Source organism: Nesoenas mayeri (genome assembly GCF_963082525.1).
Source record: "Nesoenas mayeri genome assembly, chromosome: 2".
In the NCBI taxonomy this organism is placed as follows: Eukaryota; Metazoa; Chordata; class Aves; order Columbiformes; family Columbidae; genus Nesoenas; species Nesoenas mayeri.
The window spans coordinates 34,474,609-34,486,981 of NC_137543.1; the positions used below are offsets into that span (position 1 = coordinate 34,474,609).

Genomic DNA, 12,373 nt, shown 5'->3' on the forward strand with positions numbered 1-12,373 from the left:
TTTTCATTCATTTAAACAAAAAACAGCTATTAAATGAAAGTTTCCAGCAGATGACGAGATGAAAAAGGGGAAGAATCTGTGTGTTTTTCTCCTGTTTGTGGATTTCCACTACTCTTAGAATGCCTCTGTTCTGAGAGTATGACCTTACTTTTTTCTGCTATATTCAATTTTTATGCCATATTCAATTTTTATGCCTTTCAATACCTTACATATAAAAACGTCATGTTTACTCTCATGCTAGATTTTGGAATTAAATCTGTGTTTAAGAAGTTTTCTGTCACAAGTAACATTGTGTTTTTTCTCTTTGAGGGTTTTTGATGAAAAGTAGTATGTTCGGAGGTCATTGATGAAGTTGCAGTTTGAACTGGTGCAGTAAAGATTTCTGTAGCAATACTAGCTTGGTTTTGAAAGATGTTGAATAAAATAGTTGGATCCCATGATGTAACTAGGTCACGTGAAATGCTAAGCAATCATCTATCTTAAATACACAAGGATTAGAAATTTGAGATGTCTGAACCCATCTTTCCTCTGTGTTTTATGGTTTTAGTGATTGCTTGACCATAAAAGGAGCGATGTCCAGGCAGAGTTATCCTTGTGTTTAGTAAATGAAACCATTTTAAAAAGTTGAAAGTGAAGGTTCTGGTTCACAAAGACCAATGAAGATGAAGAGTATTGGTGCAGCATGTGTATAAATGTAAAAGCAGAAGGTATAAGAAGAGATAAGTGGGCTGGAATGCAGATGGTTTAAATTGAAGGAGTCTTCACAAAATTAAAATATGGAACACTGGTACAGCCATCATAGCACTACTGTTGAAGATGCATTCCTTCTGAATAGTGTGACAGCTGGCAGTTGAGAAGCAATTTTTCTCAAAAAAAAAAAATGAGTAACAGAGGGAAGATAAAAATGTGTATGACTTAAATACACAGGGAGAGTGCATATGACATGACAGGAGGCTGGAGAAGTTGGGGACAGGATCATCAGACTGCCAGCTGGAGGAGATGTTGACTTTTCTGTACATGCTGCTGTTCTGAAAAATCTCAGCTGCCTCACTTGAGTCTAATGTAAATCTTATCTGAGTGTTTTTGTAGTCTCTTGCTGAATCTTTACCTTATTGTATTACCTTATTGTATTGCTCAAATGTGTAAAACTCAGGCAAGGGTTAAAAACAAAAATGAAGAAGTGATGCCACGAAGAATAGTATTAAGTGATCAACAACAGAACTGCAAAATGACAGAAGTTAGATAGCAGAGTGTTGCTGTATGTGTTGAGCAATATGCAAAGCATCTATTTTTGATTGGATCAAAAAAACCCCAACAACCCAACCCAAAATTACCACCACCAAAACATGCATACCCAACATCTGCCTCCATCAGCTCAAGCTGTCAGTTACTTCCGTGTTATTATGATGAAAGGAGCAGAAGCAGAGGTAAAAGAATACTGTGATATGTTGAGGTGTTACCTTTTTTACAGTTGCAAAGCATCCTGTGTTTTCTTTTAAATTTTTTCAATTTTATACTATTAACTTTTCCAGTTTTGGCTCTATTACCTGCCAGCTTACATATCATTTAATTTCTGAGTTTTTCACAGATATAAGTGCAAGAGGAGCATTGCCCTCCCCCCTTGGATGCAGATTTTGTTTTAATAAACTGTATTGATGATTTCCTTGACAGAAAAGTGAAACAACATGAAAGAGAATGTGTACTAGTTTGTTTCCTTCCAAGGCTATTTTTGTATAGGAATAAACTTTGGAACAGGTCTTTTGTTTCAGGTTTTGCGTTTTTTTTTTTTTTTTTTTCTCCTCACTTTAACAGTCATTTTATTGGGAAATGATTGGTCTGTGGTGAGTTCAAGTCATAATTACTTGTATAATTTGACGCACTATATCAGTGCCTGTATGTAAAGCTTGTTGCTTTCAAATGTAGATTTCTAGTGTCATTGACTTTTGTGATAGTTATGGTAGTAAGGGAGAATTTAGAAGGTATGACTGTGTTTGGTAATTGATTTGATTAGTCCTATACTCCAGGAGTAAAATTGTAATTTGTCAGTCCACAATTCTAACAATTTTTTTCACATTTCTTAGGTGGATTGTGGACATGGAAGGTGCTCCAGGAACACTATATGAAGGGGAGAAATTTCAGCTTCTATTTAAGTTTAGTAGTCGGTATCCTTTTGATTCGCCTCAGGTAACTGCTTTCTTTATTTTTCTTAACACTACCTTTAGATTATAGCTCCATGACATATGCTGAATATTAGTGTCATCCACATATCCTAGTATGAAATTTAGTTACTTCGGTTTGTATTAAACGTGTTGTACAGATGCCTTTTAAAAATTACTTCAGTGAAGTATAGTGTTGTGATGGTCTACTTGGTTTCATAGGAGATGAAAGAGCAGCATAAGCTGAAGGCTTCTTTGAGGCTGATGTTCATATGAAAGAGCAACCCAGGGTAAAATAAGACTGTCCCCTTCACTGCAGTGTAGGAGTAAACAGCAAACTGCTCCTTCATCCCTTTTCTTTCTGCTTTCAACTTCTCTTTTTCCTAGTTTGTTTTTAAGCCTGTTGCGTCTTGTCTGCTGCCATTGTTAATACAGCTGGGGAAATACTGTGGTAGGGATTCTCATACATACATGACATCTTTATGAGTAGCCTGGAAATGTAGTGGTTATAATTAAGATGTGAGATACTGTGTTTCTTTCACGGCAACATAAAGAACTAAACAGGCAGCAATACTACTAGGCTGCAAAAGGAACTCTGTACATCTATACCTCCCTACATTACCTGATGGGAATGTTACAGAATGTGACTGGTAAGAGTAGTGTTTGGCTATCACCCCTGCTCCTCTAAAAAAGGAAGGAGGAGATGGCTGGAAGAGCTGGAAGTCATTGTGCAGCAGGAAAGCTATGGTATAGTTGCCATCATGGAAACATGGTGAGATGACTCACGCAGCTGAAGTGCTATAATGGATGGCTATAAACTCTTCAGAAGGGACAGACAAGGAAGGCGAGGTGGTGTGTTTTGACTGTCTAAAGCTTGATGATGATGACGATATGATTTTTTTCTGGGTAAGAATCAGGGGAAATCCAACAAGGCAGATATCCTAGTGGGAGTCTCTTACAGACTATCCAACCAGGATGAAGAGGCAGCTGAAATATTCTGTAAGCAGCTTGGAGAAGTCTCACTATTGCTAGGCCTTGGTCACATGGGGGACTTCAACTTACCAGATGTCTGCTGGAAATAAAACACAGTAGAGAGGAAACAGTCTGGGACATTCCTGGGCATGTGGAAGACAACTTCCTGACACAGCTGGTCAGTGAGCTGACTAGGGAAGGTGCCACACTGGACCTGTTGCTCATGAATTGAGAAAGACTTGTGGGTGATGTGATGATTAGAGGCCATGAAATGGTAGAGTTTTTGATTCTTGGAGAAGTAAGGAAGGCAGTCAGCAGAACTGCTATCTTGGACTTCCAGAGGGCAGACTTTGGCCTGTTGAGGTGGCTGGCTGACAGAGTCCCTTGAGAGGCAGTTCTGAAGGGCAAAGTAGTCCAGGAAAGCTGGTCATTCTTCAAGAAGGAAATCTTAGAGGTGCAGAAGCAGGTCATCCCCAGGTGCTGAAAGACGAGTTGGTGGGGAAGATGACTGGCCCGGCTGAACAGAGAGCTTCTGGCTGGAACTCAGGAAATAAAGTAGAGTTTACAACCTTTGCAAGAACAGGCAGCAACTCAGGAAGACTACAAGGATGTTGTAAAGTTATACAGGGAGGAATTTAGAAGGGCCAAAGCTCAGCTAAAGTTGAATCTGACCACTGCTTTAAAAGGCAACAAAAATGTTTCTATAAATACATTAGCAACAAAAAGAGGGCTAAAGAGAGTCTCCATCATTTATTGGATGTAGGGGGGAACATAGTGACAAAGGATGAGGAAAAGGCTGAGGCACTTAATGCCTCTTTGCCTCAGTCTTTATTAGTAAGATCAGTTATGCTTCAGGTACCCAGCACCCTGAGCTAGAAGGCAGGGATGGGGAGCAGAATGAAGCCCCCATAAACCAAGGGGAAATGTTTAGTGTGACCTGTTACACCACGCAGACAAATGCAAGCCTATGGAACCAGATGGGATCCCCCTGAAGGTTCTGAGGAAGCTGGTAGAGGTGCTCACCAGACCACTTTCCATCATTTATCATCAGTCTTGGCTTACCAGCGAGATCCCAGTTGACTGAATGTTGGCAAATATCATGCCCCACTACAAGAAGGGCTGGAAGGAGGATCCAGTGAACTACAGGCCCGTCAGTCTGACCTTTGTGTTGAGGCATCTAGAGTAGCATCATATGACACATTCAGAAGAACCAGGCAACCAGGCCCCGTTCACATGGGTTTATGAAGGGCAGGTCCTACTTGAATAACCTGATCTCCTTGCATGACAAGGTGACCCACTTAGTCGATGAGGGGAAAAAGCTGTGGAAGTTGTTTACCTAGGTTTTAATAAAGCCTTTGACACTGTTTGCCACATATTCTCCTGGAGAAACTGGATGCTTGTCGCTTGGACATGCACACTCTCCTGGGTAAAGAACTGGCTGGATGGCTGGGCTCTAAGAGTTGTGGCGAATGGAGTGAAATCCAGTTGGCCACAAGTCATGTTCCCCAGGGCTGTTGGTGCCAGTTCTGTTTAATATCCTTATCAATGATCTGGATGAGGAGATCGAGTGCTCCCTCAGTATGTTTGCAGATGATGCTAAATTGGACAGGAGTGTTGATCTGCTGGAGGGTAGAAAGGCTCTACAGACGAATCTGGACCAGCTCGGTTGTCGGGCTGAGGCCAGTTGTGTGATGATCAACAAAGCCGAGTGCTGGGTCCTGCATTGGAGTCAGAACAAGCCCAGGCAGTGCTACAGGCTTGGGAAAGAGTGGCTGGAAAGTTGCCTGGTGGTGGAAAAGGACCTGGGGGGGTATTGGTCGACAACAGCTAAATCTAAGCCAGCAGTGTACCCAGGTGGCCAAAAAGGCCAACAGCATCCTGGCTTGTATCAGGAATGGTGTGACCAGCAGGGCTAGAGAAGTGATTGTCCCCCTGTACTCAGCACCAGTGAGACTGCACCTCAAATACTGTTTCAGACTTGGAGGTGCTGGAGTGAGTTCAGAGAAGGGCAATGATGCTGGTGAAGAGTCTGGAACACAGGTCTTACAAGGAGTGTCTGAGGGCGCTGGGTTTTTTTTAGCCTGGAGAAAAAGAGGCTGAGGGGAGACCTTATTACTCTCTACAACTCCCTCAACAGAGGTTGTGACATGGAGGGTGTTGATCTCTTCTCCGGAGTAGCAAGTGATAGGACAAGAGAAAATGGCCTCAAGTTGTGCCAGAGAAGTTTAGATTGGATATTAGGAAAAATTTATTCACCAAAAGGGTTGCCGTGCATTGGAACAGGCTGCCTAGGGAAGTGGTGGAGTCACCATCCCTGGAGGTGTTTGAAAGACACATAGATGATGTTCTTAGGGACATAGTTTAGTGGTGGACTTGGCAGTGTTAGGTTAACGGTTGGATTTTGTGATCTTAAGAGTCCTTTCCAACCTAAATGATTCCTGACTCTAAGGAAAGCAAGAGTGCCTTAGTCCTGTGTGTTTCAGCTCAAAGTTCCAAGAGTGATCTCTGACACTTTTCTCATTGGTGTTGAAACTGAAGCACGGTCTGTGAGAGACACTTAAACCGTAAACATTACATAAACATGTTCAGTCTTAGGTTTTAAGGAACAAAGTGGCCGCCCCATCAGTTTGCAGTGAACTACTCATAGGTGACTTATGGGGGAGCAGCTGCTTCCATAGTTCCAAGTAGATACTATTTATACTCATTACCCAATCTGTGTGTGTGGTTCTGAGCAATTTGTTCTAAAACAGCAAATGGCATCCCTACACACACACTGATTTTTAGCACAGAAGACAATTAAGAAAATCAAGAATGCAGTACTTAAATTCTTATAGATAGCTCAAATTTCTGTTATAAAAATGCTGCTGTGCCATAAGTTCATTCTATACTACAGACCTCTCGGTCGTAATTATCTCTCCTTCAAATCTACTTACGGTGAATTGACAGTTTACACTTCTGCTGCATAATCATGTAGTTGTTTTCTGCCTTTAAATATATGTTGTCTGTCATAGTGTGCATGCTTTTACTTACCTGGTGTGCCTAGTTCTTGTTTTCATATAAAAGGAAGACATTTGTTAGAAGTGAAATATGTTACTGGATTATAAAGGTAAGCTCTTCAACACTTAAGAAATATCAGCTTAAAAACTTGTGAAAGATTATTGTTTTACTTGTTTTACTGTCTTACAAACCTATAGTTTAAGCTGTCTAATCTCAGTTTCCTGTATGATGGTGTCACTTCTTTCTTGTAATCAGGCCTGTGGTGTGTGTGTGTACATGTTTTTATGTTTATACATATATCTGTATAACATAGAAACACATAAGAGGCTTCTGGGTATTATGGTTGTGAATGGTAGAGATTGATTATGTCACTGCATAAAGGATGATAGTGGTTACGTTGGATAAGGAGCTCAAGGGGATAAAGCTGCTACTAGGGTTTCACTTTTACTCCATTTCCATTGGTCCTGAGCCAGCTGTGTGTTTGATGAAGACTTGATGTAAGAGCAATAGTTTTCAAAATTGCTTTTCTAACCTTTTTTGACTAGGATATTATCTTTTAATAGAAAGGAGTTAAAGCTGTTCTTCCATATTTTTCCATGTCAAATGAAAACATATTCCCTTCGAAATAATTATCTAAATGTATTTCCTATATGGTAACGTGCTTCAATTGTACATGTCCTTTTTTATAGCCAGTAGAATTGATGCATTTTACTCTTTATGCTGGAACCTGGATGAGTTATCCAGAACTTAATTTCTGTTGTGTCTGGGTTATAGAAATTCTCATTTATGAATCTTGTATTTCCTGGCATATGTTATTGGGGCTTATGCAATCATTAGAATCTAGTGTTTTGGCTAGGCAAATGTATTCCTTAAGACATAAAAGACTAAGGCTGCAGGACATAGCAAGTTTAGTTTGATGTCTTTATACTGTTATCTTGGCATTTTTCTATGCTGTATAACTATTCATAGAAAAAAACCCCCAGCATATAACCATTAATTTAACTTCAACTTCACTAGCTTTTGGGTGTCCATTATTAAAATTTTACATTTCAAACAATACATTCCAAAAATTAGTGAACAGGCTAAAGTGTGTTACTTAGTGTAAGTGACAATGACGGAACCACTTCTTAAATAAGATATTACTGTTTTCTCAAAACCAATACAGTTTTATTGAAAATGTGGACAATACTTTACAATTATGCCTTTTTTTTTTTTTTAGGTCATGTTTACTGGAGACAATATTCCTGTTCATCCTCATGTTTATAGCAATGGTCATATCTGTTTATCCATTCTAACAGAAGACTGGTCTCCAGCACTCTCAGTGCAATCTGTTTGTCTTAGCATTATTAGCATGCTTTCCAGCTGCAAAGAAAAGGTATGGGGTTTTTTAGCACTGTCGGAGCGGAGTAGGATAAATTAATAATTTTCTATTTTGCAAAGTGCGATTTTTATTTCTTAGATTCTAAAATAGGAAAAACTACTCTACCTACATTTCTGTGACTGAAAAAATTCTAAGGTAGAACTATGAAATAAACAGTACAGTAAGTAATTTGTAACTGTTTTCATGGTAACTTGCTCGTATATCATTATTGGAAAAAGAGCCATGCAAAATGACTATTGAAATGTCTTTATTGCAGATGTTTGTAATGCTTTGCAACTGTACTGTTTTGGTGATCTTGATTGTTTCAAGATTTCAGGAAAGGAAATGGTGCTAAGCTGCCTTTTTGGTCATAGATGAGTGGCACTGATACCTTAGGCCTTTTTTGTAAAGAGACTATGCTTTTACTCTTGACCATTTCATTTGCAGTGGAATATATGTGGAAGTTAGATGTGGTCAGAGCTCATACATCTGTGCTATCCAAACATACCTATTTGTGTCACATCCCGGTCAGTTTCAGTCATGTGTATGTGGTAGAAAAACACTCCCCAAATGGCATTGTATTGTGTCCTGTGACTTTGCTTTTGCATAATGATGACATTTAGGAAAAAACTTGAAACATAAGAAGTATTAATCAGATACAGATGTTTGTTTAAATTTTTCACCCAATCCAAGATGAGGCTTACAGATGTGAATTGGATCTAATCTGTTAGAATTTGGTCCCAACCTGCAAATTAATTTCATTTGGTTTTTTTGAACAATAGTTGTTCCTTTCTTGTGGGTTGTTTTCTCTCTTTTTAATGATTTCTCCCCCTATCTATTTCCAAACTGTCTGCTATTTTTCATTGAGTCTTTGCTTAGAGTATTTCCAGTAAGATCTGCTACCTGGATCCTTAAGAGATTTTTCATGACAAAGGTCTAGCCCTCCCTGTTACCTCATTTTCACTGCACTCACACGGTAGCCTTTCATAAGCTTATTAAGTAGCTCGTGTATTACAATATGCGGATTGTTTGATTATTTGTAGGTCTTTTCTTCTGTTGCAGAGGCGACCTCCAGATAACTCATTTTATGTAAGAACGTGTAACAAGAACCCAAAGAAAACAAAATGGTGGTATCATGGTAAGTATTTAACTAGGACCAGGAATTTTGAAGGTTTTTTTCAGGCTGACGGCAATTGAAATGTATGAAAACAGGATAAATGCATTCAAAACCTTAAACTATCTTTTAAAAATTTCATCGAGTTCTAAAAAAAAAAAATTTTTGAGGTACTCCTCTGTGATTTTTTTTTTTTTAATATATCACACTTTAGTAATTCCTGATGGAAATTTAAATAGCACAGATTTACGTGTTCTAAATTGTGGGACTGAATTTGAACAAAAGTTCTTGTAAACTGTATTAGTCCATGACAAGTCTTAAGTTTGAGTTTGGGGAAGGTCCATAATGAAACTAGGTTTAGCTCTAAACCTAGAGTTTGTTGGTAATACTTTTAGGAGGTTTTTCAGAAATTAAAAGATGCCTCTATGTTTGTAAACAACTTTGTGTTTTAATAGATTTCCACTGCTCATAAGAACTTGCAGTCAATAATATAATAATAAGATTTGACATGTACATGATAAAAAAAAATACCATACCAAAATTGCTACATATAGTAACCGTGTCTGCAGTGCTAGTGTTGTGTTGTGTGTGTGGTGGTTTCATTGTTTTTTTGGTTTGTTTTGTTTTTTTGGTGGGTTTGGGTGTTTGTTTTTTGTTTTTGTTTTTTTTTATTTGGATGTTGTTTACATGTGTTCTCTGTCTGGCTTTACACTGTGTGGTTTCTTTCTTCTGCCTCAACATTTGTCATCCTCTCTTAAGAGCTAGGGTTGGCTGTGTGTGCTTGTCTTGTCTACTTCATTGGTGAGGAAATGCTTTTCTTCTGTCCTTTCTTGTTGGCTGATACTTTGCTTTCCCTCAGGAAATACTGTCCAAATGATGGTTATCAGAAGCCCATGTATTTTGTCAAGGGATGTGTTAGAGTAGGAAATACTACATGCTAGGGTGTTGCAGGAGGTATTGATTCCATCAATACTTTTCTCTGAAGTCTTCATCATAGACACTCCATCATAAGGCATGCTCTGTTTTTCACTGCCTCCCCACCCCAGGGCATGTTCTGCCCCCTATGTGAAATGAGACCAAGTATTTTGAGAAAGGGAGAATTAATGACTGGAGAGATGGATGCCACAGCCTTCACCCTTAAAAGCCTGTGGATGCCTTAACAACAAAAACTTGAGTGTTTTGTAACACTGGCTGGGACTGATGGCTTTGTGATACTTTCATTCTGTTACATTACCATGTAGCTTTCTCATTATACCCTAATAGTATCACTAAAACAAAGGGACCAGTTACAGTAAGAGGAGTGCTGTATGTCTTGGGATTAAGAGTTATTTAAGAAACTCTGAACTATTTATCGTGTGGTTATACATTATATTTTTATTTAAATTGACTCCGACAGTAATAATTCTGTTGCCCACAAGGCTGGGGTTTTCATCTTCGTCAGGTTATTCAGTAGTCCCTTTCTCTTCTCTTTCTGTTTTCATACTCTCATAATGTGTTTGATGCTTCTCCATTTCTAGTTTTGCTTCCACTTTATTGGCAATTTTGGGAGAGTTTTTATTAACTATTTTTATTTTCACCTGCTAGTTATTTTTAAAGAGAAACAAGTCATTTATTGACTTTATCTTGCGATTAAAAAGTGCTCTGTCTACTTGGAATTTGTACTAGAGTCTCATTTTGATTCAGGATTGAAGTTTACCAAGGAGAGCAGTCTTCAGGTACTACTCAGGTTCCTTATTCATGAAATTCAATTTGAGTTAAACAAGCAAAACGCATGAAAAGAGATGTGGGTTATCTGACTCTGAAATTTGCTACATAATTGTGGCTCAAAACCGTCAAGCTGCTTATAGTCCACTGAACAACTAATTTAATTACTTCAGAGTAACTATGCAATGACTGTTTTCTGAAGGTCAGAAAACCCTACCCCTCTCCAGTGCAGAGCAACCTTCGAAAACTATCTGAGGCAAGAGAAAGCATTTCATTTAGATAACTTGTATTGTTTTGCTTCGTAATATATTATTTTTTGTGTGTGTATTTTTTAATTTTAAGTACTGGTTACAGAAGAAGTCATGATTAAAAAGTTATTGGGCTTCCTGCCCCATTAAATTCTTACATTAAAAATAAAATGCGCTTGATATCCACTAGACAAAAATATTGTTAAATGTTAGAGGTTTTTTCCTTCAAGTTTTGCATTTCGCTTCTTTTCTCAGTTACAAGTAATTTTGTTTCTGTTCTGTGGACATGTATAATAACAAGACTGCCAAGGCATAGTCTTTAAATTTTCAGTGTTGTCTTCATGGATTTGCAGAAGTGGTGGGTTACGCGAAAATGGGAAGTGTAGCTTGCCCGCTAATTTTAACCACCTCTCTCTGGAAAAGAACTGCCTGCACAACCTTACGTGCACCTAAAAAGATTTACAAGCCTTTGGAAAAGGTGATTGTCCTCCTCATTTTCTGTTCCTGCTTCAACTGAAGTGTCACATATCTAATCTTGTGGTTGAACCAATCTGAGCTGGGTAAATTAGGGAGAAAAGCCAATCCCAACCAAGACATAAAACCAGCTGTCTGAGGGTAACCAGCGAGTGAGAGAAATGCCAGTGCTTACACAAGAACGTGTGGAGGGAAATGCAGCATTCTGCCTGTTCTCATCAGGTAGCCATTGGACTGGCTTACCTTTAATGTGAAATGGAGGGAGACTGTCATCACTTTTAAACATATGCCTTTGAAGGATTGTTTTTATCTAGTAGGTGCCTGGCTTTTATTTAGTTGGGAGCAAACAGTGCGTGATTGGGAGCTGATGTAAAGCAAATGGATGTGAACATAGAGGGGTAAAGTGGCACTTTGAGATCTATTCTTACGTAAACATGGTCTCTGTGCATTTAGCTTATTGCAGAGTTTTTAATCTCATTTCATCCCTTCCACAACAAAGCAACTTATCCATAAGCAGAGTTGTGGAACCTTGTTTGCTACAAACTGATGTCCTCACAAGCCCCATTTAAAAATCTTTAACAACTAAAAATATTTCTAGATTGTCTGCCTGACCAATGTCTGCTTCAACAGTACATGGAATTTCATGTTGACTTTCAGTCTTGAAGGTTGATCATGTTATATTAAAGACAATGGAGGATCTTCCAGATATTGTTTTCTTGGGCATCCAGGCTGAAATTAGTTTCCTGAAAGCTTTTGACTGGCTTTGGTGTTGTCAGGAGGTAGATTTTTGTGATAAAGGAGGGCAATGGTGTTTTTTTTCAACCAACACCTCCTTAGAGCTTCTGTGTTGTTGTGGGATTTTTGTGTGTGTGTGTTGTGGTGGTGTTGTGTGTGTGGTGGGTTTTTTTGTTTGTTTTTGTTTTTTTCCCTTTTGAATTATAAAGTGTTTTCTCTGGTATTTGGCCTAAACTTTTAGTACACAGTTTAAATGTCTCTCTTGGATCCTTGTTCAATCAAAGATACTGTTTGAGGCTACATTTTCTAGATGTGCAAAGTTACAAGTAGGTGCATTAAAATAACCAGATAATAAATTTATTTTCTGTTAGAAGCTTAATATTTGCTGTTGCCAGATGCAAATATACTGCAGATTGATGTGTGGAAGAGAAAATTTAAAAAGGAGAGCTTTCACAGACCCATATTTACTTCAATATTGAGCATAATGCAGAAAAGATTGGCACAGAATACTTTTTTTGTAATGTTCTGTCCATTCAGAGTAGCTAAACTTCAGTGAATGTAAGTTATTTTCATGTTTAAGATTTTAGGAGTATAGTAGTAACATGACTTTTGC

General features: G+C 38.4%; 1 protein-coding gene across 2 annotated transcripts in view; it reads left to right on the top strand.

The window, feature by feature from the left end:
* The window catches only part of UBE2W (ubiquitin conjugating enzyme E2 W), a 35,418-nt gene that overhangs the window by 19,456 nt on the left and 3,589 nt on the right, over positions 1–12,373 (top strand). The window contains exons 3-5 of one of the 2 annotated variants that reach the window (XM_080339955.1): positions 2,082–2,184; positions 7,345–7,500; positions 8,548–8,623. In XM_080339955.1, coding sequence (XP_080196081.1) covers positions 2,082–2,184; positions 7,345–7,500; positions 8,548–8,623 — 335 coding nt within the window. Of the gene's footprint in view, positions 1–2,081; positions 2,185–7,344; positions 7,501–8,528; positions 8,624–12,373 lie in introns of those variants that run through there. The other variant, XM_080339956.1, reaches the window with a different exon arrangement.